This window comes from Cynocephalus volans, chromosome 8 (assembly GCF_027409185.1).
Source record: "Cynocephalus volans isolate mCynVol1 chromosome 8, mCynVol1.pri, whole genome shotgun sequence".
In the NCBI taxonomy this organism is placed as follows: domain Eukaryota; kingdom Metazoa; phylum Chordata; class Mammalia; order Dermoptera; family Cynocephalidae; genus Cynocephalus; species Cynocephalus volans.
Window position 1 is genome coordinate 10,613,585 of NC_084467.1, and position 27,666 is coordinate 10,641,250.

At 51.4% G+C, this 27,666-nt stretch overlaps 1 protein-coding gene across 8 annotated transcripts in view; it reads left to right on the forward strand.

The window, feature by feature from the left end:
* Nucleotides 1-27,284, forward strand: part of PRDM2 (PR/SET domain 2) — a 121,785-nt gene extending 94,501 nt beyond the window's left edge. For all 8 annotated transcript variants that reach the window (XM_063103868.1, XM_063103876.1, XM_063103877.1 and 5 more), the window contains 2 exons: nt 21,936-22,079; nt 25,358-27,284. In XM_063103868.1, the coding sequence (XP_062959938.1) occupies nt 21,936-22,056 (121 nt within the window). In that variant the 3' untranslated portion in view covers nt 22,057-22,079; nt 25,358-27,284. The remainder of the gene's footprint in view (nt 1-21,935; nt 22,080-25,357) is intronic.
* Nucleotides 27,285-27,666: the final 382 nt, after the last annotated feature.

Genomic DNA, 27,666 nt, shown 5'->3' on the forward strand with positions numbered 1-27,666 from the left:
CATTCTTATTCTGTCACCCTGATATAACTTTCTGTTTCTCTTGGTTTTGAATTTCAAAGCCAAACATAAAAATTTAAAAAGTAGGTAGGTTCAGAAGAAAACATTTCATTAGCTCTATAAAACTTAACCAAAAAAATCCCAATTCACTGAAACAATAATAATGTAAGAATGACTGCTGATATTTTAAAGTGGTTGATAGCCACTGTTTAAGGGCTGTACCTATACTACCCCACATAATCTTCAAAACAACCCTTGAAAAATGAGTACTTTAATGTTCTCCCATTTTACAGATGGGGAAACCGAGGCATAGGGAAGTTAAGCAGTTTGCCTGAGACCACAGCTAGTAATCAGTAGAAACTTCAAGTCTAGGCAGTATGGCTCGTCTCTTAATCACGAGTCTGTCCTGCCTCTTGGCCACTCATCTGGCAGTGAGGAAATAGAAGGAATCCCCCAGACATGCCCCTTTTTCTTCCTAGTGGCACCTTCCTTAAGAAGCAAGTAGACACGGCTTATTAGTAAAGCACCTGCCCGAGTGTGGACAAGAAGCACCAGCTGATGTGAAGGAGCTAAAAAATATTCTGGAGTGGAACAGACGGCTTAGTCCTTCCTAGGGCTAGTCCACTTTGTATGTTCTTGGGAAAGCAGCCTGGGAGCGCTTTCAGCTAGGCTTGGTGTGTTCCTGCAGCAGAGCCTCATCTATACAGCTTTTCAAGGGAGAGAGCAGATCCAGACACTGACCCGTCCAGAGAATCGAACGTTGCTCCCTAGTGTCAATTTTTTTTTTTTTCTCTATTTTCATAGAAGTCTTTAAAAGCCACGGTTGGCAAGTAGGTTTCCATCTGTGTTTGCGGAGCAGCTGTCTGGGCATTGCATAGAGCTGAACTCTGAGGCTGGGTTTATGCTCAGGGAAGGAGGGCTGGCCAGGTGCCCCTATGTCTGCCTTGGATGCAGGAAGGCAGGTGATTCTCCAGCGCCAGGTGTTTCTTGCATGAAGGCTCACCACGTTGGCTACTTCCCTGCTCTTAAAACTCTACACTGGACATAATTTCATCCTTTCTTGGAGGCTCAAGGTAACCATCAATTAATCGTCATGGGAAAGTGCTGCCCTCAGATATAGGACATCCTGTCCTGACACTAAAGGACCCAGAAGCTTCTTTGAGAAGGGTGTACACCTCGTGATCTCCTGCGTCTATCAGTTATGCATGTTGTCTGCACTCCCTGGCATCCTTCAGAGAGGCTTCTGCTAGATAGTGGTCCTGTTAACCTTGTATGTAAATGAAGAGGTGATGGGCCCTGAGAAGACTTCCAAGGCTTCCCTTGGAAGCAAAGTGCATGAGTACCAGAATGCTGGTAAGTGACATTGCTGGACATGTGACTAGATAGGAGCGTGTTAAGTGTAACAAACATACAGAGACTGCTCTTTTTCTTTTAAGCTCCTAAAACACTTAAGTTAAACAAATGATTTGTGGAGAGAAATGAAAGTTTGAGTGAAAGCACAACCAATCCCTTCCTCAGTGAAGGTTTTTTGCCAGGTGAAGAAACTGAGTAGCTTCTTTTTTTTTTCTTTTGCAACAGTAGCTTTCTTCTCTTTACCATCCTATGTCCTTTAGTCTGTGTTTAGAATAAATATTCTATTTGGTACCAAGTGCTAACAGTTGGTTGAGTCTTGATAGCTTTAGAGATCTGGTCCTTACGAACCCGTGACCTGCAGGTATGCAGTTCATGTATCTCATTACCTGTAGCAGAGACTGACGAACATGCCCCTCCCTTAATGGACTTTCTCTAATGGCCAATGTATAGGTTCACAGGTGTGAGTTTTATACTCTTATTGTCTTCATTCATGTTTTTAGGCTTTCTTGATTAAATTTTGAGTGAGTTTGGTGAAAGCAAATCTGTGGTAACTTTGCCCTCATGTAGGACCCAACTATTTCAATACACCTCAATAAGCTGGTGTCAGGTAATGTAGTTGAAGTATATATGCTGTGCTAAGTTTTTTCATCACTATAATGAATATGTGTATATTCTTTATGAATATTTTTAAGAATTATAGATACAATTTAATAGTGCCAGCTAACAGCATGTGTTTTATTAAGGTGACATTCTCAGTTGTATGTGACATGATTAGGTGAAGGGAGAGTATTTTGCTGGTCCAGTATGTATTCTAAGGGGTCCCTCTTCTAAGGGGTCCCTTTCTAGTAGAGCCCCCCCAAATATATGGCAATGGATGACTTTCCCTGCATGTTTTGTTTTTGCTCAAAATAATGCATCGCCTTCTTAGAGCTTAAATGCTGATTGATTTCATTGGGCCATATGCACTTGGCTGTGTTGAAAAAGGCTGTTCTGAAAACTGGATCCACAGCACACTGTCACTCACCTGGGTGATTTCTCCATCACCTTTGTGACTCAGAGCTGCTGTTTAAAGTGAGCCAGCTGGCCAAATTAGAGGGGAGCAAACGGGCACTCGGATGAAGAAACACAGAGGTCACTGCCCCTTCGTCATTGAGTCCAGCGTGTTTGCCACTGCCGAAGGAATAATCGATGTGAGAACATTTTGCCAAGCACAGGGAGGGTGGGGTGGTACCAGAAATCCTGAACTTTTGTTAGAACACCAACTGTGGATAAAATGAAACACAATTGAAACCCAGTGGCCTGTGGGTTAACCACCCTATCCTGTTTATTAATGGATGCTCTTCGTTGCCTGGGGAAATCCTGACCACCACTCCCAGGGAGAGCCTGTGCTGGTGGATTCCCAGCAGTCAAGTTAAATGTGTGCCAAACGTCAGTGGTATTTGTTCCCAAACCTGTTTATGCCACTTGTATTTATTGTTGTACTCACATGATTTAATTAAATATTAATCCAAACTGATGAAATAGCACAGAGCTGCTTATGAAAAACAAGCTGAATGCTTAGAAATGCTCATAGCAATTGGCTTAAACATTGCAATCCAGTTAGGTGTGGGTTGGAAAATTAAAAATTTGCAGGGGGCGGGGCAGCGATCTAAAGGCATGGAAAGATTTTGTATTCAAATAACTGTATAAGTGTCCTAAGTTCTCGCTTGACTTTAAACAAAAGCTGGTAATTGTAGATGAAGCATTATGGGTGTGCTGTAGCCAAAAAAGGCAGTGCAGGGCTGGCCCATGGCTCACTTGGGAGAGTGTGGTGCTGATAACACCAAGGCCACGGGTTCGGATCCCTGTGTAGGGATGGCCGGTTAGCTCACTTGGGAGAGTGCGGTGTTGACAACACCAAGTCAAGGGTTAAGATCCCCTTACTGGTCATCTTTTAAAGACAGACAAACAAACAAACAAACAAACAAACGAAGGCAGAGCAGACCGTGGCCCTTTCCTTCCTTCCCCACTCAATAGCAAATGTGGGGCCAAGGCTTGTGTCTGTGCCAGGCACCACTCTCGGTGCTAGAGGATACATAAGTGAGCAATTCTGAGGAAATTCCCTACCCCTATGGAGCTTGCCTTCTAGTTGGGGGAGATAAGCAGGCAAGTAAATATATAGAACGTCAGGTGATGGATGCTATGGAGAGAACAGGGAACAGGGAGTAGAGAGTCTGGAGTGAAAATGGGAGGTGCTGCATTTTAAATAAAGGAGTCAGAGAAAGCTTGACCAAAAGGAATGTTTTGGTAAAGACCTGGAGGTGAGGCAGCAGGCCTGTGACATAGGGGCAGGAGGCACTGGGCAGAGGGCATAGTGCAAACGTCCTGAGGTGGCAGCATCCCTGCAAGCTCAAGGAGCAGTGAGGAGGCCAGTGAGACTGGAGGAGAAGTGAGGTCAGGGTGGGATGGGGGCCAGATGGTGACGGATAGTGCAGCCATGGTGAAGACTTGGCTTTTCCTCAGAGTGGGGGACGCTGGAGGGTTTTGAGGAGGAGGAGCAGGATATGACTTGCCTTTTTAAAGGATCTGTCTAGAATAGACTGAATGGGGGCAAGCGCAGAATCAAGCTGGTTAGGAAGTGAATGCAGCACCCAAGTGAGAAAGGACTGCGGACCAGGGTGTGGCCGTGGGGGCAGTGAGCAGCAGCGCGTTCTGGATATTGATTTTGAAGGTGGAACCACAGGATAGTGCTGAGGATTGGGTGAGCCTGGGAGACAGGAATCAAGGATGACTTTTTTTTTTTCTGCCTATGCATCCAGATGGATGGCCTTGCCATAAGTGATGAGGCGAAGGCTAGTTGGAGTCAGTTTGCAGGGTGCTATGAGAGGGGGATTTTACTTGGGGCTTATTAAGTTTGACATGTCTTTAGATATTCAAGGAGAGATGTGGAGTGGGTAGTTGAATATACAGATTTTTATTTTTATTTTTGGAGGCTGGCCAGTGTGTGAATGTATAGATATAGAGTTCAGAGGAAAGGACTCAGCTGGAAATATAAGTTTAGGGGTCCTCAGGCTATACCTGACATTTAAAGCTAGGAGACTGGAATTCCCAAGGGAGCGAGTACAGATGCAGAGTCTGGGGGCACCCCAACATTGAGGCTGGAGAGATTGGGAGGAGCCAGGCGGGAGACCAAGGTGGCGCAAAGCCAGAGGGAAATGCCCAGGGAGGTGTCCTGGCGACCGAGGGAGGGGTGCGTCTGAGCAGGCAGGCGTGAGCGAGTGTGCACCTGCCGCTGTGGTCATGTGGACGAGCAGTACGAGCCCCTGGACTTCAAGGGAGGAGGGCGCTGGCAGCTGTGGCACAGGAGCTCCGTGGAGCACTGGCAGCAACAGGCTGACTGGGACGGGATCCAGAGAGACCAGGCAACTTCAGACCAGTGAGAGGGGAGGAGAGCAGGGAATCCAATCCTGGAGGGGAGTAGGGGGACAGAGAAGACTTTTCTGTTTTATTTGTATGGTGATGGGAATGCCCCATAGAGCTAGAGAACCTGAAGATTCTCACAGGAAAGAGGAGATTCGTGTAGCCTCGCCCTCGCATGGGAAAAAGGGGCTGGGCCTGGTGCCCCCAAGGAGCAGGTGGGCTCAGGTGGGAGCGCCCAGCCTTACAAGAAGGAAGGGGGGCAGGGAGATGAGGCAGAACGTGGGCGTCTTCCTCTGACATGCAGTAGGAAGCAAGACCATCAGCTGAGCGTGAGGGTGGGGAGGGGGAAGGTGGGCAGCAGCCACCTGGGCTAGTGAGAGAACAAGGGGACCAGGGGACAGAGAAGGGTGGCCAGGGGATGCTGGCAGCTCACCTGAGTTTGGGGATCATGAATTTAAAGTGTGATCAGGCAGCATGTTTATGTGTTTTTCTACATCAAAAATGTCAGTGAAAACATCCACAGTACATCCATATTGTATTAGTCTGTTTATGTTGCTTATAACAAAATACCTGAAACTGGGTGACTTATAAAGAAAAACGACATTTATTAGTTTCTGAGGCTGGGAGGTCCAAAGTCCATCTGGTGGTGGCAACAGTGACCCAGGAGTCTCACATTGCAAGATGGTGGAAGCAGAGAGAGCAGAGAGAGAGAGAGAGAGAGAGAGACTCTCCTTTTAAAGCCCTCCGACCTGACCACCATTTTTAATCCATTCACTACTGCATGGTCCTACAATCTAATCACCTCTTCAAGGCTCCACCTTGAATTACCATAATAGGGTTTCCTGCCCTCTTAACAGTCAGAGTGGGGGCTAAGTTTCTAATACATAAAACTTGGGAGACACAATTCAAGCTTCAGTGAGTTCTGGGGGGACAGAATTCAATCTACTACACATATGTTTTTAGTTGAAGTTTAAGAAATACTTAAGGAATATACCAATACTGATTCCCTCCTTTGAGGGACCAACTGCTAGGCCGAGTCACACAAAGAAGAGGTGTCTGCTCTAGTAAGATGCTGTCGTTTTGAACTCCTGCCCTGTTCCAGGCATGGTGCAGGCAGCGTCTCTGGTGCTTCTCCAGCTGTGCAAATGGCATTATGCCTATTTCACAGAGAACACTGCACTGAGAGGATAGGTGACTTGCTCAGGCTGCTGGTGGTGGAGTTGGGACTGTCAGACTCCGAACCCAGTGCTCTCTGCCTCCCCAGGAGTGCCAAGTCATACCAGATACATCAGAAGGTCTGGTGGACCCAGTGTGCAAGTAGTGGCACCCGGGAGAAGGAGAGGGGGCCACGGAGAAGGGAGGGCACTGCAGGCAGGGGCAGTGACACGAGCAAGGACAGGCCAAGGGCTAAGGTGACATCTGATGAGGTGATGGTGTGCGGGAGGCCCACTCTCCTGGACTTCTGTCAGGCACTCTGTGCTGCATCTCTAAGTAGCTTTTTTCCCACCATCACAGAATGTTTACTCCACCTGCATAGCAGGCGGAAATGGCCCCTGACCTGTCCAGGGAGACATCTGGACCACAGTAATCCTCGACTTGCCTGCCATTTCTCCAGGTGGGGGGGCTGTTTGCATCTGAGAAAGCATTTCTGCAGCAAGCCAAGCGTGACCCCATCGAAAACCCATGGCCTGTCTTCAGCTTCTCACAAACTGTAGAAGGCAAAAGGCCCCATGTAACTAGAACTGTTATTCACAGTGCAGGAAAATGGCCAGGAAGAGACTTGAGGAGTTCTGAACCCCAGCCTTGTTCCAATTTGCAAACCCCCCAAATTTTGTATAAAACCTGCTTTGAGACTCAGGCACAAAAACTTGGCAGGAAGCAGTTGCGGGTGAGGGTGGGTAGTAACAGAATGCCCCATCTGTTCCCAAGGAGTGGCCCTCAGGGACAGAAATGACCTCTTCTAGAAACTGCTTTTCTTCCTTGGGATGAAATTACTTATGCATTCTATGCATTCTTTTTCCTTACTTCCCTCCACCCTCCTTGTAACGTAAAGCAAAAGACAACATGGTAAAGTGAAACAAATCCCAAAATGTGTTCCATGTGTTCCATGGGGCCCGAGTCTCAGGGTATCAACAGAAACTATGCGCGTGTATGCACACACACAGTGTTTTTCTGTGATCAGGTCCCTAGTTCTGAGCTCTGGTAGCCTCCTCTATTTTTCTTCCTTAGTACTAATCACAGTTTGTAAGTAGGTATTATGCAGGTAATGACCTTCCCCTTCTAGGACATATGCCCCATGAGGTCAGAGACCAGGTCTGTTTGGTTCACTCCTGTATCCCCGGTGCTTAGCACAGAGTCAGGTATATAACAGGTGCTTGGTTGATCAATACTGATCAGCAATAATTTGAACATCTGGTTCTCTTTCACGTGTGGACAAGAAGACAAGCACCTTAGCAGCCTCAAGGACATCCCTCCATAACAGCACCATTTGTGTGCAGATTTGGAAATCTGACTCCTAAAGAGCAGACTAAGTCAAATTCAGGACATGTTGCTTCATATTGCTGATTTTAGAAAACTTCTGTTCAAGAAGGTTAAATGGAAAGATGTTTTTGATGCTTAAAGTGTTCCCAGCATGGGCTCCTGACCAAAGCCATCCCCTTGCAGAATTCCCCTTGTGCATTTGGAGAGTGTGTCTGCTTAGCTTACTGTGATATCCACAGGACCTGGCAGAGCAGGCGATCCATAGTTACCAGATAATGGGGTAAATAAGTTTGGGGTAAAAGACAAACTGCCTCCTTCATGAAAATTTACACTGCCTGTCAGCACTTTAGATGCTCAGAAACCCTATAGAGACACCTGCTTGGCTTCACAGGCTGGTGCTCTGCAGGCAAATGGCTTGGCTTTTAATCCCAGCTCTGCCTCTTGCCAGCTGCGTGTTCTTGGGCAAATTGTGTCACCTCTCTGTGCCTTAGTTCCTCATCTGTAAAATGCAGTAGTACCCATCTCATAAAGTAGTTGGGAGATGAAATTCATTACTCCATGTCAAACACTTGGCACATAGTAAGCCCGGAAGTGTTAGCCGCTACGGTACAGGTGATTACAAGGACACATGCAGTACCCAGGGGAACCAGTTCCACTGAACCCGTTTGGCAAATGCTGGTGACCTAGAAGAAACATTAGAAGGGTTTTCATTCCACATCTGCCACAGCCTGCCTGTGAGTCCGTGAGCTCCCCAAGTAACATCTGGCTGGGCCAGGTGTCTGTTCCCCACCGAGAGGGAGCCTGTTGGAAAGGCTTTCACTCAGTGAATGAGTAGTTGGCAAACCATATGGAGTGCAGGATCCTGGCGAGGACTGAGCAGACCAGAGTGAGGTCAGAGGCCTGGGTCCGAGTCATGTAACATCTGCTGCCTTCCTTGGTCTCTTCATGTGTGTAAAATAGGCTGCTCTGTGCCAGCCCCAGCTGCCCTACAGCCTGTGTGAAGTCAGCCAGGATGGAGGGGGAGGCTTGGAGGATCATGGGGCAGGGAGGGGGAGACGGTGCATGAGCAGACCCTGCTACCCGATCTCTGCCCATTCTCAGGATAAGGCCTCCAGGCCCACAGCCTGTGGTGCCCTTGCCCCACGAGTAGCATTCCGGCAAATAAAAGTGAGCATGCCTTTCCCATGACAGTGCCAGTCCTGCATCTGTACCCAGGCTTCGTGTGACAAGCTGGGTGAGACCCTTTGGGTAGCAAAGCGGCCCCCTGAGCTCCCACAAAACCTATGGAGGCAGGAGCAGAAGGCCCTGCAAGCAGCAGCTGCCTCTTAACCCTGGCGTCCTTGGAACTGCTCCTGAATTACACTATCTCTCAACCTGGGCATCAGTCATCAAGTTCTAGAAATCCTGAACCAGGTCAGATGCCACATAAGTTTTAAGAGACTCTCACTCCAAACAACGTGAGGGTTGAGCTCGGTTTACTTTGCCCTTAGAAGGTACCTAATCTTTTTCATTCCTTTGGCCTAGATCATCTTTAAAAGACAGGGTAGTCATAAAAATGAAGTCCTAGTGTCCTTACAGACTTTTGCCATGTGGAAGAGCATCTATGTCTGGATCTCCTGGGAGACCCACCTGTCTCTTGCTGTCCCCAGTTGGGGACCTGCTCTTTGTACGTTCATCAGTCTTGATGCACTTGTGTCTGTTTGTGTTTTCCTTTTGACTCCCCTCCCATTCTTAGAAGTTTCCTTTTGCAGTCAGTTTTGGCTCAACTGGAGGGGAAAAGAAGGAACAGGAGTGGGGACACACCAGCACTGGGTGGTGAAGGAGAGCAGCGTAGTGAGAGGTGTAAATGCGGGAGGGAAGGAAGCCGACGGAGCCACTGCTCCACCCTTTTGGGGCTCCTCCTGCCCCGGTGGGTCACATCATAGGCAGTGACTGTGTTTCCTGCAGGGATGATGTCCACAGAATTGTAAATATGGGGACCTCATCCTGCAGTTTGGGCGGGATGTTGGCAATGAGAGAAAACTTGAAGGAAGCCACTTCCTTGGAGGATTTGGTTTGGACAATGCAGATGGGCATGTTTGGGGGTTGAACTGCACCAGGAGCCTGGCTCCATGTTTGCTGTTCATTTGCCTGGGGCACATTCTCTGAGCATCTCTGCAGTGGCAGGCTGTGTGGTGAGAAGTGAATAGACTCCGACTGTGCGCTCCAGGGGCTTGCAGTCCAATGGGTGAGGCAGGCAGGTAGAGACAGCCGCAGAGAGCTAAATGCCCTTGCTGGAGTGGCACTGAGAAGGGTGCCTGCCTCCCAAGGTTCCTTTCCCGTGTCTCCTGGGGCTTTGCCATACCCTTCCTCCCCATCATTAGTGTCCCCAAACAAGCAGTGAGCACAGTCCTGTTTCCTCCTCCCAAGAACACCTGGCGGTGTGACCACGAGTGAGTGCCTTGTTTGCCCTGGTTTGGTGTCCTCGTCTGAAAGGGCAGGGCTGCTCACCCTAGCCTCTCAGGTCCCCGGCACGTCTCCTGTCCTGAAAGGAAGGGACGCAGCCCCGGCGGGGATTTCCCGCTGGCAGCTCCCTTTGGCTGAGGTCATCACAGGTCGGGCTGGGCCAGCCTTCCTGTTCACTGGGTTGGGTGTGATGAGCTTGTCACGGGCTGGGCATTTGGAGTTCCAGCCTAACAGGTTTTGGGAACTCATGGCCTCTGAAGACCTCAGAACCTGGCTCAGAAGCCCACAAAGCAGGGGCATGGTTGGTCTTTTGGGAGCATGGAGGCCAAATCAGGTGCCCAGCACTGGGCCGTGGCCTCCCTCAGGGCTCATGAGAAGGAAGAAGGTTTGTCTACTCAGAGGCAGCCTTCAGCCCTGGGGTCAGACCTGGGTATGAATCCTGCCTCCCTCCCTCCCTCCCTCTTTTCCTTCCATTCACACCTCTCTCTGTGACCTTAAAAGAGTTACTTCACCTCACTGTGCTGCTGTCCCCTCAGCCACAAAAAGGGCCTAATAACCCATCTCATGTGGTTACAGGGAAGATTAAATAAGAAACCACAGAAGCACCACTACCTGGGCCCCATGTACTGACTCCTCACATGTCAGCTGCTGTCATCCCCACTGTCACCACCAGTGTCACTGGAGGGCTCTGGTTTCACACCTTTGCCCCTGTCCCCTGAGGACCACTTACATTTCGTCCCGTCAGCCGCACATTTGGAGAGACTGATCTACAGGACTTCATGAGGCACTAGCTTCTACGCCAGACTTTGGGACCAGCCCTCGTACCCACTGTGACCTAACACGTGGCCTGCACTTGAGACTGTGGAAAGTGTCCCCTAGCCCCATGTGCCTCCACTGCAGTGCACAGATGCCTCTCCCAGGGAGCTTGGGGGGTCGGCTGGGACGGAGCATCCTGCATTTCTAACAAGCTCCCAGGGAATGCCCCCCATGCTGCTAGGTCTGGGACCATGCTTTGAGTAGAAGGATCTAGACTGGTGGCTCACAAAATCGGCCTTTAAAATTCCCAGTGCCCGGGCAGTACCCCAAACCAACTAAATCAGAATCTCTAGGGGTAGAGAGTGGGTGTCAGGATTGTTTTAATCTCCCCAGGGGATTCCAGTGCGTGGGCTCCTCTGAGCTGATGTGGTTCCGGCGCAGAACGGACTCTCAGCTTCTTGGGTGGCCTGTGCAGCTGTCCTGTGGGCAAACGGTCAACCTCATCTGGCTTTGGAATATTGAAAAGATCTCCTCAACACCCATTACTCTAAGGACTGTGTCAAGGAGGGGACACAGGCTTTGGTGTCAGCGGTCCTGGGTTCAAATCTTCACTGCTTCCCTTATTGGCTGACAGAACTTGGACGTCCAGCTTCTTCCCCTCTGCGAACCTCTGTCCTCTCCTCTGTAAAATGGGGATCACCGCAGGCTCTGCCTCACAGGGCTGCTGGGGGGTTTGAGGAGCTCCCATAAAGTCCCCAAAGTAGCTCCCAGCACATAGTAAGTGCTCAGTGAAGGACGCTGTTACATTTCCTTTCCCCTTGCTTGTCATCCTCATTTTCCAGAGGCCACACAGCAAGTCAGTAATGGAGTTAGGGTGAAACTCTGGGCCCCTAAATCCCAGTGCCAGCCCGTCTTCCTTCCAGTGCCTGCTTCGCTTCTCCCTTCCTTATGTCTTCCCACCCCTGACCCCCAGCCCGGGGGCTTGACTGGAATGGGAGGGCCTCCCTGGAGCACACGGGGCTGCCCACTTTGGGAAGGTGGCTCCTGCTTTGGATGCCAACCATTCCTGGAAGCGGCTCGTGGCTGGTGGCTCCCGCAGCTCCCACCTGTGGCTGTCACCCAGCCTCCGGGGAATTTCCACATCATCTCGCGCTTGTCTTACCTTGGCACCGGCTCCCATACCCTCTGCCTCTGGCAAAAGTGCAGAACATCAGACAGTGACTTCCAACGACTTGCACGCTGAGAATTTATGGAGACTTGTGTAAGACTTGCAGCCGGCTACGTGGCCTCACCCGCTTTGAGGATGGCTGTTCCAGGAGCTCCCTCCTGCCCAGTGCTGGGGACAGAGGTGCGAGGAGAGAGCTGGGCAGGCAGGTGGGGCCCGTGGAGCCCTGGAGAGCACGTGTCTGTCCTTCGAGAGCCGGCAGCTCGTCCGCTCCCAGACCCCTTCCCCTCTGCCCTCCTGGACAGTTCTCTGGATCCCACCCTCAGTTCCTCTCCTTCCCTCCTCTCTGGGACTCACTTTCAGGCGTTTGTCTCGGCCACCAAGTCTGAGGTTACCAAGGTTAGCAGCGGCCTGGGGGATGCTCACCAGTCTTCACGTTCCGGCCCACGGGCCGCAGTGGATCCTCCGCCTCTTCCTTGAAATGCTTCCCACCACGGCAGCACTCCCTCCAGGTCTTCTCAGCTGCTTGGTCCCCACTCCCCTTGGTGATCTTGTGCCATTGCATGCGTTAAATGTCACCTTGATGCTGACAAGCCCCAAAGTCATATTCTCATCAGAGTCTCCTTTCAACCACGCACCTGACATCTCCCTTGGGTGTTAATAAACATTTCAAATTTAATCCTTCCCAAACTAGACTGTCTGTCCCCGAAGCCTCCCTCCCCCACCGTCCTCCCCACCTCGGCCGAATGGCAACCGTCCTGCTCCAGAGTCGAGGGGGACTCCAGGGTCTCTCACGCCCTGCAGCCCGTGCCGCCGTCGACCCCGTCAGCACCACTTCCCAGATGCACCCAGAACCCACAACTTCCCACACCTCGTCCTCCAAACCGCCGTCATCTCTCCCTGGATGGTGGCAGTTGCCTCCTGACTGGTCCCCCCAATTCCATTCCTGTCAACCCACACTCCATGCCTAGCATAACGGCCACATCGGGTCCTGTCACCCCTCTGCCCAGCAGGACAACTCGGCTTCCACCTCACTCGGGAGCTTATGAGACCCTGCCCTCTGCCCCCTCTCATGTGTCTGACATTCCAGGCGAGTCTCACCTCAGGGCCTTTGCACTTGCTGTTCCACCGCCAGGAGCAGCTTGAGTGTCCTAGCGGACTGACCCCTGCCCCTTCCAGGTCTCGGCTCCTGCTGCTGCTGCTCTGAGCTCTTCCTCCAAGCTCCGTCCTCTGCTTCGTTTTTCTCTGTCACCATCACCATCACTGTGGTCTGATGCGCCACTTGTGTATTTATTCGCTTTCCGTCTCCGCTGGGCTTGCCAGGCTCTGTAGCCCCCTTGCTCTCTGTTATATCCCCAGTGTTCCCACCATGCCGAGGAATAGTGACTGCTCATTGCCGGGGCTGGGAAGGAGAGGCTCTCAGGAGATGGGGGAGGGGCGGGCACTGCCTCCCCAAATGGTGGCGATTGGGGGCATTCCTCATGCTGGCCGTGTTCCCTAACCTGCAGGCAGCCATGTATAGAGCATGTGTCCCCAGCCTGACCAGTGGAAGTGGTCTCTTGTTTCAACATGCTATTCTTTGTCAACATCGGGGAGAGTGGGCATCTTTCCACATTGGTTGGCATTTGTATTTCTCTGTGAATTACCTCTTCGTGTCATTAAATTATTTGTTCAAGGATTGGGTATCCTTTGTTTATTCCTGTTTTTATCTCATCATTTCCTTAGTTTTTGTTTTTTGTTGTTGTTTCAATTCAGCTCCTTGGTTCCAGCCATCCCCCATCCCTGGGAAATCCCTGGAGATGGGAGGCTCAGGTGCTGGCCACCACTCTGTGATGTCACCTTCCCCTTGACACCCCAAAGGCTAGCAGTGTTTGAGCACCAGGATAAGGAGACGGTTTCTGCTTCCTCTCGGGTCTCCGTGAACTCGTGGGAGGCATCCCAGGCAGATGAGCAAGTCTGAGTTAGGTCCTTGGCACCCTTGTCTTGCTCTCTGTGCTTGGGACGTGAGCTGGAACCTTCCACTCTTGGATCCTTCTCAATGCTGTGCCCACATCACCTTTCCCTATCTTCTCCCCTACCCTGGCCTTCCCTCCTGTTTCTTCAGTTTCAATTTCTCGTGTGTATTTCAGTGTATCCAGATCACTCCTTTATTGGAAACTGCTGGGGCTGAACGAGGACATGGTTGTTTGGGACAGGAGCTCTGTCTTGGCTTCCTGCTGGCACCCAACTTCCTCTGAAAAAACTCAGCATTTTTCCTCTTTAGCTATATACTAAGTCACATGCAAACTACTCCATATGTAGAGAACTCGATATGTTTTATTCACCAAAACTTCTGTTGGTAAAGCACCTGGCACATAGTAGACACACAGTTCATCCAGAGAATACCCATGCAATGGCCTAGGAGCAGGGACTCATCAGTGACAAGACAGCTCCCGATCCTCCCGCTTATGGAGCCTGCTCGATAGACAGTAAACACCCAAGTAAGTACAGAGCCTGCAAGTGGTAATGAGTTCAACCAAGGAAGCAGAACAGATTGGACGTGGGGAGTCCCAGGTGAGGGGCTTTGCAGTTTCAAATAGAGTCCTCAGGGGAGGCTCATTGCGAAGGAGACATTTGAGCAGAAGCTTGAGCAGGGAGGGGGTGAGCCACGTGATTCCCTGGGGGAAGAGCAGCCCAGGCGGAGGGAACAGCACAGCCAGTGCCAAGTCCCCGAGGCAGCAACAGCCATAGGAAAGATACATGGTTGAATGAAAGAATGAATGGGCCCTCGAGGCGTGGCCTTCAGACTGTCAAGGGATTCTGACAGTTCAGAAATTGTAATCCAAAGGAGACGTTGCTCCAAAGGTCACCAGTTCTGAGCCCTTTCTAGGAGCCAGGTGTGGGCCAGGTGTTTTAGATCCTTCCCCATTTGTACAGGAGATCCCCCTGTGCTTTCAAAGTCCATGATTTTTTGTTGTGTGTAAAGTGAAATTTTTAGAAATGTTCCTCCTAGGGAGGCAGGGGAGCACATTCTGCACGTGGATGGACAACTCCAAGCAAAGCTTGGGTGGAGCGTGGAGCACAGAGCAGGCCCCTCCCAACCCACCAGTGATTTTTAAGTCAAACCACTTTGTAAGAAAATCTGATAAATGTAATGCTGTATTTCCCTGCTTTCTAAATGCAGTTGGTACGGACCTTGTTCCGCCCTTTCTTGATGTCTTGGATTTAGGATTATGAGTGTCATCATTTACAGGGCTGTTGCAGGGGGTGTCTGTGGGAGCCTGTTAAGTCTGTCTTCTCGACCCTGCACTGTGTGGGTGCAGATTTCTCGGTGTCCGAGAACGCCTGTGCAGCGGGACATTCACGGGAGTCCAGACTCACTCACTCCTTCATGCATTGAACTTTGGGGGCTTACTATTCACTTACTCGAAATTAAGTACTCAGGATACGGTGATGAGCAAGACCCAACCAAGCTGCTGTCACAGACCATACGATCTCTTGGGAGACCCACGCTCGTCAGTCACAGATACATGAGAAATGGCACATGCAGGGGCAATGCTCCAGAAACCGGACCCAGGGTCGTTTTGCCGTAAGAGGGCGGCCACAGAAGCATCTCATCAGCAGTGATCTCAACACAGGCCACATGCTGGAATCACTGGAGGAGAGCTTAAAACTACCGATGGCCAATCCCACCCCAAGAGATTCTGTTGTCGTGACTGGTGTGTAGCCTGGGCCTCCAGGTGAATCTAGTGAACAGCCAGGGCTGAAGGCCACCGGGAAGAAGGTTCCCCCAGATTAGCTGGAGTAACAGGAGCCAAAGGGAGTGAGATGGACTGAGAGGCCAGCGGGGGCTGGGCTGTGTGTACTGAGGAACCTGGACCATCCTGGGAGCCTCAGGTTGATAGGTGGCAGCAGGGGTGTGTCATGGTCCAGTTTGCCTTGTGGGGAGGAGGAGGTCACACTTCTGTAGAACAGATGGGACGGAAGCCATTGTGGAGGTGAGAGGTGCAGGGATGAAGGAGCCTTGCTGGAGACCAGGAGAGAGGCAGTCCCCAGTGGTGGAAAAGTGAGAAAGGCAGACCAGACGGGGCTGGTGACAGGTGGGGTCTAGCAGGAGAGGGCAGGGGAGGGGCCATGGGTTGATTTCCAGGACTCTGGCTGTCGGGGCACAAACGTGTCGCTGTTCGCCAAGAAAAGGAGTGGAGGCAGGGGTGGGGGGGTCATAAGTTTGGATCAGAACATGAATTGAAGGGACCTTCCAGATGTCCAAGAGGTGTTATGTCAACACATAAATGGGTGCCTGATAAATGGATCTGGAGCTTGGAGGCCAGATGTGGGTGAGTGTGGGCACTGGTGAGTCCTCTGTGTGAGGGTGGTCATCTAAGCCCAGGCTGGGTATGGGGCCATCTGGGGGGTAGTCGTCGTGGTGCTCAGAGATGACAGGCTCAGCTTCAGACCCAGTGTTTGGATCCCGTTCTCACCAAGGATGAGTTCCATGACTTCAGGCGAGTCGTCTTAGTTTGGGCTGCCATAACAAAATGCCGTAGACTGGGTGGCTTACACAACAGAAATTTATTTTCTCAAAGTCCTAGAGGCTGGAAATCTAAGATCAGGTGCCAGCATGGTCTGGTTCTGGTGAGGACTGTCGTCTTGGCTTGCAGACGGCCTCCTCCTCACTGCGTGCTCACGTGGCCTTTTCTCGGTGTGTGTGTCTGAAGAGAGAGAGAGAGATCTATCTCTTACCCTCTTCTTTCAAAGGCACTAATCCCACCATGAGAGTCCCACAAGCATGACCTCATCTAACCCTAATTACCTCCCAAAGGCCCCACTTCCAAATACCATCACACTGGGGAGTTAGGGCTTCAGCATATGAATTTGGAAAGGACACAGATTCAGTCCGCAACATCAGTCAACCTCTCTAAAGTCTACCTCTCAGATTCACTGGGGACAAGATCAAAGCACGCATGGAATCGGGGGCAGAGCATGGTGCTTATGTGGCCTGTGCAGAGCGTTTCCTTTCCCTTGAAATTGCCCTCCTTTCCCCTTTCTAGGGACACGTCTAATGTCACTGATACAAACTCTACATTTGCTTCAATCTAACGGCCATTTTCTTCCTCTTCTATCCATTTTGCTGTTTCTAATTGCCCGAGAATTTGGAAACCATCCGACCACGTTCGTTTGAACTGTGCATAAAGTAAGATCCATGCATGCTGAGCACGGTGCCAGAAAGCTTGAGTTTCATGTGGTTTTGTGCTCCTTAAGGACAGGCTGCAGGTCTGAGCACAGGCATAGTGCCCGCATGCAGCGAGCCTCTGTAAGAGTTTACAGAATCAGTGGCCTCTGTCATGGGCAACTCAGGCTTCCTCCAAAGCCCTTAGCTTTTCTCCAGATGGTTATGGTGAAGGGGCTTCTGGATAAGTGAGGCATGTCTTGTTAAAAATTACTTGTGCAGTGACTATGCCATCACCATAACCAGCATAGCCTGTGATAGCTGAGCGGGCCCCCACTGGCTGATGGGGCAGTGCTGGGAGCTCAGTGTGGTGTCCTTGCCCCAATACTCTGGGTTCTGCTGTTCTTGGTGGGGGGCCTGAACTAGGAAGGGTGTGAGGTCCTGCGATGTTTCCCTCCAGCGGCAAACCAGGGACACCCAGGGATACCTTGTAAGGGGCATCTTGCTTGTCCATTTTAGACTTCTCCTGTCTTCATTCATCATTCATTTAACCACTCCCTTCCCCACCCCTGCCCGGGCGGCTGTGCCGAATCTTGTCTGTCTTCTCCCAGGTCATGCACCATTCATGCCTCCATCCACCCAACCAGCTGTTCCCATGCCAGGCTCTGTGCTAGGCACTGGGGATTCAGCTGTGAGCAAGACTTGGTCCTCAATGGCATTCTTTTTTGGTGGTGAAGACAGACACTGAAAAAATAAACAACTCAACAGACAAGGTCATTGCTGCGAGTGAAAAGTACAGAAAGAAAATGGAAAAACACAGACGGTGCCGTGCTGGAGAGGAACGGAGGCCAAGGCGGTCGCTAAGTGAGGGACCGGGGAGCAGGCCTCCTTGAGGAGGGGGCCCTTAAACTGAGGCTTAAAAGATGAGAAAGAGAGCCTTGGAAAGAGGAGGGTGGGTCAGGGAACAGCCAGGCTGGAGGCTCCGAGGTGGGAAGAGCGAGGCCTGGCTGAGCCACAGACAAGGGTCCCCGAGGGAGAGCAGGCGAGAGGAAGCAGAGGACAGTGAGCGGACACCCTTGGCTTTGACTGCAGTGGAAGCCGCAGCCAGCTTTGCGCTGGGCAGTGGTGTGGTCCAGTCATTGTCATGTCCATTCTTGTTTGTTGGGGAATGGATTGGGGGGCAAGTGTGGAAGTGGGGGAGCCAGTGAAGTGGCTGCTGCCACAGTCCCCATGCAAGACGCAGGTGCCATGGGGTGGGCTGGGGGTGGCAGTGGAATGGCGAGAGGTGCATGGATTTGGAGGTAGAATCAAGGGACTCAGGGACCGATGCCCTTGGGGGTGAGGCACAGGGAGGCCTCAGACGGCCCACACTCTGTCCATGCTGCTTTACTTTACACACAGCTCACACCCCTGTGGCTGGACAGTTTTCAAGTCCATGACCAGGTAGAAGCAGCAGAATGAATAAAAGAGGAAGAAAAGGGCTGTTAGGCTTTGGTTATAGCAACTACACATTTGGTGATGTCATTTACTGAGAAGGGGCTAGATGAGTCCGGTGTGGCTGGAGCCTGATGAGCAAGGGGGAGGGTCTTGGTACTGGTGGGAGCAAGTCGGGGCCATACAACGTCCCACTTGGCTGTGATAAAGTTGAGACACCCATTAGGCCTCCAAGTGGAGGTGCCCAGTATGATTCTGGAGCCCTGCACAGTCTGGCCAACACACTAGAGCCCAGAAGCTCCGCTCAACGTTCAGCCTCTGAGGACCCTCAGGACCCTGGCTCGCCCTGCTCCCATGCTCCCTGCCATCACCTCCACTGAGAACAGCTCACTGTGCTGAATTCTTCATAGAAGGTGAAGCACCCTCCCGTCCTGGTCCAGAGCACCTCCCAGCCCTGCTCTGAGTCAGCAGGCTGGCAGCGCTGGTCTTCATTTCACAGAGGAGGAAACTGAGGCTCAGAGGCCAGGGACAGGGAGCGACTGACCCTGGGTCATATGGACAATGAATACTGTGCTGAGAGCTTTCTCTGAATTTGTCACCATAACCCTATGAAATTGGTATCCTCAATTTGTAGACAGTCAAAGTGGGGCTTAGAGAGGTCTGTAACTTTCTGAGGTCTCACAGCCAGTGAGGGGGAATCATGAGGTTATGCGTGTTAACTGCTGCTGTGCTGAAGGACTAGAGAAATACCTAGTTCCAGAGACGCTGTTTCGACACTTAACATCTCCAGTCCAGGCAGCCCCTGGCTCTCCAGAGTTCTCTGACTGGTGAAGGACTTCGTGATCAGGAAGGAGACTGCTCTGCTGGACTTCCTGCCCCAGGCTCAGTGGGAAACACTGATGTGGTAGCCTGGTGCCCCCCACAAAATTGTGGCCCATGGAGCTGAAAGATCTGGGCTCTGCTTCCCGGGGAAAGTCTCCACATGTATCTGAGCCTCGGTTTCCTCATCTGTGAAATGGGAATAGAAGCACTTATTCTTTCCACCTCCGGGGCTGCTGGAAGGGTCCAAAAAGAAAGCTGAGAAAGCACTTGGGAAGTCACCAGGGCCATGTGGGTGTCAGCTGGCATTGTCCCCCCTTAGGCCAGGCAGTCTGCCAACGGGTGGCGAGAGGGGCAGCCTGTGGGGGCTTTGCCCTGTCCCTAAGTGCTCCACCCAGTTGGACACCCTGTGTCGGGGCGAAAGCATGCCCCCTAGTGGGAGTGGCTATGGTTGCTGGGGCTGCAGGAGTGGGGGTGGAACGGATGCTGAAGGAGCAAGGTTGGACCGGGAGGGCAGGAGTGTTACTTTTGCTTGATTGATCTGTTTCCTGAATATTTAATAGATGCACAAGGTGGCAACAGGAGAGGGAGAAGCTGGAAATTGATGCTGTAGAGCTTGTCTGTCTCCAAAGTTTCTGCTGGCCATGCTACAATCTGCTATAGATGTTTCTCCAGTGAGGGGGCATCATGGGGGACCTACTAAGTGTCAGGGCTGTTCTTTATCCCCCAGCAAGACAAAGGAGTCCAAGTGGCCCACGTCTCCAGCAGCCTCCCAGCAACTGTCTCCTCCCAGGCTGGGTCTCCTGGTTTGAGGGCCGTGCTCTCTGTGGGGTACCAGCCAGCCCAGGGGTGGCCACGAGCTGCAGAGAGAGCCCCCCACAGGCCTCCTCATGGGTCTTATAATCCCTACATGCCTTGGTGGTGGCCTCAGTTGTTCCCTGCCTCGATTCTTGCTCAGGCCCGTGGAATGAGCTTGAATGCACAGTGTGGGGGGGGGGGGGATTCCAGCAGGGGCACCTTGACTCTGAGTGAGAGCCAGACCCCGGGGGGAGTCTCCCTCGTGCAGAGAACAGCAGGTCTCTTTGTCTTGTCTAAAGCTTGTCTCTGGCGCCTTCTTAATTTGTCTGCTGATACTTTCATGCATTTTAATAGATATTTATTGAGGGCTACCTTGTCAACTTTGGCGCTATTAGCATTTTGGGCTGTATAACTCATTGTGGGGGCCTGTCCTGTCTACTATAGGATGTTTAGTAGCCTCCCTGGTCCCACCCACCAGATGCCAGCAGCAACACCCTTCCTCTCAGTTGTGACAACCAAAAATGTCTTTAGATGTTGCCAAATGTGTGCCCCGGTTGAGAACAACTGACCTAAACCCTGCCATTTACCAGCTTTGAGACTGACCCCATTCCTGTTTCTTGCTCCCTTGGGCAGAGCTGGCTCCGGGCAGGCCCCTGCCGCAGGTGAGGTTCCCAGAAGTCTTCGCCCTCCCTGGTCCCCTGCCTGCTGCACCTGCCACCTCTCCCAACTGTCCTCTTTGTCCGGAGGCCTGCTCACCTTCCATTCTTCTACCTGGATACTTGTGGCCTGGGTCAAGATACATAGGCTCTCTGTGCCTCCATTTCCCCATCTGTAAGTTAGGGATAATAATAGTACTGTGTCTACCTCGATAGGCATGTGAAGAGTAAGATACTTCGTATATATAAAATACTTAGCAGAGTTCTGGGCATGCAGTAAGTGTGGTATGTGTCATTTTTAAATCAACAAATATTGATTTTTGTTGGGTTAAGCTGGGGATGTGGTGATGAACAAGACAAAGGCCCTGACCTGGGATCTTAGAGCTCATGAGGCAGGCGGACCCTTCCTCCTGTGATTTTGATTCGGTGCAGCAGGCGCTGGGGTGGGGAAGCACAAGGAGCAGAGGGAGCCAGCGGGAGGGACTCCACTGGGGGGTTAAAGAAGGAAGGCTTCCTGGAGGAGGTGGTATCCCAGCTGGGACCTGAAAGATGAGTGTGAGTTACCTGGGTGAAGGAAGAGGAGGAATAATTGTCTGGGTTCTCTATCTTTTAAATAAACATTTAAAAGCTTTTCTGACAAAACAAATCCCACTTAATGGGCTGTAATAGCCAAATCATGTCAAAGGATCCTGGGTTCACCTGTCTGTTGGGAAACCACCCTCTCTGAGATACCTGGCATGGAAGTGCTTGGCACACGTGAGGATAGATGTCTAGTAGGGGGGTTAATAGTGTGGAGGGGAGGGCCGATCCTGTGGCACACTCAGGAGGGTGCGGCGCTGGGAGCGCAGCAGCGCTCCCGCCGCGGGTTCGGATCCTATATAGGGATGGCCGGTGCGGTGCGGCCGGTCACAAAAAAGACAAAAAAAAAAAAAAATAGTGTGGAGGGGACCTGCTCACCCTCTCCCCTGCCCCCACATAGGTGCATATGTACCTGGGTAACAGTAGCCTCCTAACTGTTTCCTGTCGTATGAGTGTTGGGGCCTGGTGCGAGGGGAGAACAGCGAGGCAGGGTGGGGGGGTGGCGGAAAGAAAACAGACTCCGAGAAGGGTAGATCGGTTGTCTTTCTCAACAAGAGTACATCCCGGCTCACCTGCATGTCCACTGGGGGCACCAGGACAGCTCTGCCCATCGTGGTGTCTCAGAGCCAGACTGATGGATCGTTCCTCTCACCTGTGCTTCTGTGATCGCCCCAAGGGGAGAGACTATGGTGGATCGAGCTTCGCAAAGGGCACATCGATGGTTAAAGCTTGCATGCCATTGGTTGAAGTCAGGTACCTGGCCTCAGGTGTCCAGGAAGTGTGATCCTGCTCAGGATGGGAGGTGGTGACTAGCACTGAGGAATCTGCACCCCCCACACTGTGATGTCCAGGGCACTGGGCCAGGTTCCTGGTGATGATGTGTGTTATTTCTCTTCCCACACAGCTACAGCCTCCGCCTGGCATCCCGATGTCCTTCATCCACGGCCCCGTATGTCACCAGGCATTGTAGGAAGGTCAAGGCTCCGGCTGCAGCCCAATTCCAGGGACCCTTCTTCAAAGATTAGACTCTTCACCTGCTCCCTGACAGGTACGAGGCAGGATGGAGCAGCTTCTGGCACTGTTTGGGTGGCTCTTGGAAACTGGGGCTAGTGTCTTCGGTGGGAAGGAGAGAAAAGGGTGGGCATGATGCCTTGCCGAGCACTGCCTATGTGCCAGGCATGGGCCTTCCTAAAGGAGGGCGCTTGGTGGCTGACAGTGCAGACTCTGAACCACCTGGGTTCAAACCCCAGCTCTGCCACTCACTGGCTGCAGGACTTTAAACAAGTTACTTAATCTCTCTGAGCCTCAGTTTCTACATCTGTAAAATGGCGACTACCATCGTACCTACTTCATAGGATATTGTAAGAATTGCAAGTGTCAAATGCATGCAAAGCACTTAGAACAGTGCCTGGCACACAGTAAGTACTGGGTAAGTATTAGTTGTCATTATTGTAATAACGATAATAAATAGCAATTATACTCAGTTCTCAGCTGAGACCTTCAGAGGCTTTAAGCCCAGAAAAGATTATGGAGTCCCTATTCCCACAATGTATTTGAAAGTAAAAATAATACTAGTTTGTAAAATATGACACTTAGATCTATGTGGAAGCAAAATAGTCTCTTTCTAGGTTTTTTGATGGTAAAAACCTGGAAGCCAGGCTTTTCATTTTTGGAGTGCCTGGGTTTTGCCAGTGACCCATGAGCAGGCATGGGCCTCCCTGTTGGTGACACAGCACAACAGCATTCATGCTGTCCCCAAGGTCAGCATCCCAGCACATGATGAGACGAACCCCTGCATCAGAAGAGCTGAGGCACCAGCTATAAATACAGACCCCAGGGTCCCATTCCATGTTCACAAAACAAGTATCCTGCTGGGTGTGGCCTGGGAATCTGCAGTAGCAGGTGGCCCTGGGGTTCCGGGACACCCTCAGTTTGGGGGATGTCTACTTAAGGCAAGGCAGGGGATAGAGGTCTAGCCAGGGTCACTCGGAATGAGAAGTTAGTTGTTCAAGGCTAGCATGGGCTGAATCCTGCAGCTCTGGGGTCTTTTGTGTTCCACCAGGAAGCAGAGGCCCTTGCTACGCTCTGCCTGTCCTCCCACCCAGCAGCTCGCTCTCTTCTCCTTTCCTTGAGCAGTTGGACTGTCTGGGTTTGGCCCTTATTCCTCTGGGGCTTGGGGAGGGGAATGGAAATAAAATCTACCCTCCCCAGAACTGAGCCCGTCTCTCTGGAACCTGCTCTTCCCTGACAGAGGACACGACCCTGAGCTAGGAATCCCCCAGAGCGAAGTTGAAATGGACTCTAAGATAGCACAGAACTGGGAGGCCCCGGGAGATGAACCCTCCCCTGCTCACATCTTACAGATGGAAAAATTGAGGTCCTGAGAGGAAAGAGTTGGCTTGAGTCTTTTGGAAAATGGGAGTCAGCGCTGGGATGAGCAGTTCCTGACTCTGGGTCCCGTTTGTGTCCCAGGATCCTCCCTGTGGTGGTGGGCACGCAAGGCACGGCTTGCACCCTGGAGCAGGTGTTCTGAGGCTGAGCCAGGTGCAACAGGACTGGGTTTCTAAACAGACTGGGCCGTTTCTGTGGGCCCTGCAGTCTCAGCAGTAATGCCAGCGGCTTGCACGCAGCGTTTGCCAAGCCTTACTCATCTGGGCTGTCCCCCGGGGCTGGGTGCCATCCTGGGTGGATGACGTCTTTTTCCTTGTCTTCTGCCATGCACAGCTTCCCAAGCTAAGTGCTTCGAGGACAGAGCCTGCTTAATTTGCATCTGTAACTAACACTTCTGTCGGCTCACCAGCAATGAATGTTCTAAACTCAACAGTTTAATTTTGAAGTGACTGAAAATTGCTCCATAAAATCTTATCTAACTTTTTTCTGTTTTTTAAATTTGTGTTTTCAGAGCACGTGCCACTTACATATTTTTAAAAATATTTTCTTAAAACATCTTAGTTATACTGTTTGCCTTAGTCTGCTCGGGCTGCCATAACAAAATACCACTGGCTGGGTGGCTTAAAAAACAGACATTTATTTCCACGTTAGCACAGGAAGGGAGCAGGTCAACACCCTCATTTTACAGAGAGAGAAACTGAGGCACAGAGGGGGCAAATGGTAGATCTGGCATGAAAACTCTCCTCTTCTGGCTCGCACAATGGATGACAGACTTGATATGGGCTGGGCCCCCTTCATGCAAACTTGTATGCGCACGTGGGTTTGGTTCTGAGAAGAGGATGGTGTTCTCAAAGGACGCAGGACCCATGGCTGGGTCCCGGCTCTTCCCAGTTAAAGGCTCTGTAACCAGCTTATTGGACAGATTGAACTTATGGAGGAGGTGGTTTTCCTCCAGTCCCCACTGCCTCTGGCTCCTCTTGCTCCTCCCTTTCCCACGTGTCAGGCAGAGCCTGGAGTGTCCTGCTCACTGTCAGGTGTACAAAGTACCGCACCGACTCGTCTGGTGTGAGCCTGCCCCTGCGCAGCCTCCCGCACCCCATCTCTTTCCTGCCCGAGGTGCTGGGAGGGGAGGTCCAGGGAGGGGACCAGCACCTCTCACTCTTCTGGCCACTATCGTGATCCTCCTTGGCTGTCACTGCTCCTTTGGCTAGGACCGGCTGGCCTCGGGGCCCTCTGTACAGGAGGCCAGGCTTCTCAGTGCAGGCCCTCTTATGGGAGCGGAGCGGGGTGGGTGGACAGTCTGCCCCTGCCCTTCTCCCTGGTGTGAGAGCTCCCCTCTGGGGCAGCCTCTTCCCACCTCCCCTCGGCTCCAGCCCCCAGTGATTGGTCACTCTGTGCCACGGCCCTTGCTGCCGAGGCCCTTCACTGGAGGGCTGCCCTCTTGGGTGGGAGACTGGCAGGAAGACTTCTTGTATGGATCCCACGCGGCCCACGGGAAACCAACACGGGCTGGCCACACCAGGCTGAGAGGATGCAGGCTGCTCTGCGGCTGGCCCCATCTCCGCTCTCTCTACTCCCCCTGCTCCGGCTCATGGGCTGGGCAGATGGGCCAGTCTGCTGCAGAAGCCAGCGTCTGCTGGGAAGGGGGCCCCCCTCTCTGGAAGGCACCTGCTCCACCTCAAGCAGCCCTTTCCAGCCCCATCAAGTTTTAGGGACTGGAATTGACATAGGTTAAGTGTAGGGTTTCTGGAGTTGAATCCTGGCTCCAGACTTATTAGCTAACCCTTCGGCGGGTACTTCACTTCTCCGTGTTTCCATGGTATACTCAACAAATAGTTTAATTTAAAAGAGTTCAGTGGCGGCATGCTTGAACAGCTCACCGTAGGCACTGAACATGTGGTCACCATGATCATTCCGATTTTTCTTTCCTCCCAGCACCTGAAGTGACCTGGAATCAGTGAAGCCAAAGGGACCGGCAGTCTGCCCTGCAGGGAGTACCGCCCTACCCCAGTTGTGCGAGCCTGCGAGAGAAAGGGAGCATGTGTGCGTGTGTGTTTGTGTGTGCACATGGGGATGCGCGTGTGGTCTTCAGCCAAGGGTCCTGAACCCCAGGGAGGCTGGAAGGCAGCTGACTCCACACCGTCCTTGGATGATACTTGGAAGCAGCCCCTGGGACCGTGGTGTGCAGCTCAGCCTTCCTGTTGGGGTAGGGCTGTCCTACTATGCAATTCTTCAAGAGCTCCTTCACCCTGCTTTCTGCTTCTTGAGTTGTCTTTTGCCATTGTGGGGACTTTGGTCTGGCTGGGGATCAGCTTCAGTCCCGTCTGAGGAAGGCCTTCAGGTGGAGGCCAAGTTCCCCTTCAGTGCCACCCCCGCTCCCTGCCTTCCCTCTCCCTGCAGCATCTCTGGGAATCAATAGCATATAGACACGCTGGGGCCGAGTCTGAACATCCCCCTTGGCCCCAGCACTTGGAAACCCCCTTTCCTGGCCTGAGAAACCTGAGCTGATGGCTCTTGAGTCATTTCTAGATTTGACATTCTCATCGGTCCATTACTCTTGAGTCTTTGCAGAGAACCCCTAAAGAAGATACATCTGGAAGAAAGACCTTGTCCCCATGTATAGATCTGGTCCCTCCCTTGGGAGGGGCAGGCGTGCGGATGGTGTGTGGGGTGAGGGGGAATCTCCTGCCCTTCATCACCTCACTTGGTGGGACCATCTTCACCTCTAGTGTCTGAGCTTCTCAAATTAGCTGCAAAGGGAAACAAAAAAATTGGGAAATGAAAAAAGTGGGAGGATTAAAAAGCACAGGGGGAAGAAAATAGATTTCTGGAGGCCATAAATCGCCTACCAGGGGATGACGGGGCCGACTCCTGCTCTCTGGTGCACAGTCCATGTCTCAGAGACACGGGTGAGCCGAGCTTGGAGTTGGGACCCAGGTCAGGGAGGTTCTTGGGTTTTGTGCCTTTGGGACGGACCCCAGACAAGGATGTCTGAGACCACTTTGGTGCTGTTTTCTCAGCTCCGTTTTCAGTAGTGATGTATCAAACCCAAAGTGGCAGGAGGGAACACTGAAGAGGATGAGTTATCACACAATACAAAAAGGGATTTTTTAACTTTCAGGGCTACTATGGTTGATCTTGCAACTCTGTAAATATGTATGTAAACACTTTTAAAAGCACGTATTTATGTCTTTGACTGTAAATGCCCCGTTTTTAAAGTTTTATAACTTGTGTTATTTAATGAATCAGTCGACTGGCTGCAGTATGGGGTCTGATAACGGTCCAGGAGAAGGGTCTCATGAGACCCTCACATAGGCAGAAAAATGCTCATCATTGGCCACCATCACAGTTTTCCTGTTTCCCACCAAGCTAAAAACTGTTGTTTTTAATTTTTATAAACTGGAATCCTCTTGCCCGTTCCTACAATTAACTTTCACAAGCATGAAAAATTGTGGCTGTTTCGTATCCTAACAATACAGTTTTGTCCCATAAATGGTAACATTCATGAACTATACCCCAGCCTCTCAGTTCTTGAGCATTTTCCCCTTTCAGCAGCGAGGAAAGCTCACACACCGGAAGCCTCGAAAGTCACCTTCAGCCAAGGACGGGTTCCAGAAAATGCTGTAAGGCCCTCGGGGGTACTCATTTTTGCATGTGCAAATGTGCTGGTCACCCTTCAGTACTCCCAGATGGTCAGGAAAACTGTTCTGACGACAAAAAAGAGGGGATGGATTTGTAAAGAGTGGTGCTGACTGGTCAGCGGTGGTCCTTGAGGGTGGGTTTGTGTCACGGAGGAAGACAGTTCTGTATCTGCCATGTGAAGAAAACACAATAAAAGTGTGAAGAGCGATTGTCAGACAAACGTGGGAGTGGTCATTTTGGCTTCTGTGCTCTGTCTTCAGTGTTGTGATTTCTGTGTCGATGGGATGGGAGTGGGTAGGGGTCCCTGAATACTCTGTTCCAGCAATGGGAGAAACCAAAGTTGTCCTGGAAACTCGCCGTGGGAATATCCTACCTGCTGAGCAAAGCTACTCTGCATTCAGGTCTCCAGCCTGCCGACCAGTAAGTGAACATCTTGCTAAGACTACAAAGGCCTCCTGTGATTGCAAATATATTCTTTTCTTTAGATAGCTTTATTAAGATCTAATTCACATACCATACAGTTTGCCAACTTAAGTGTGCAAATCAGTGGTTTTTAGTATATTCACAGGGTTGTGCAGCATTATTGCAATCAAGTTTAGAAT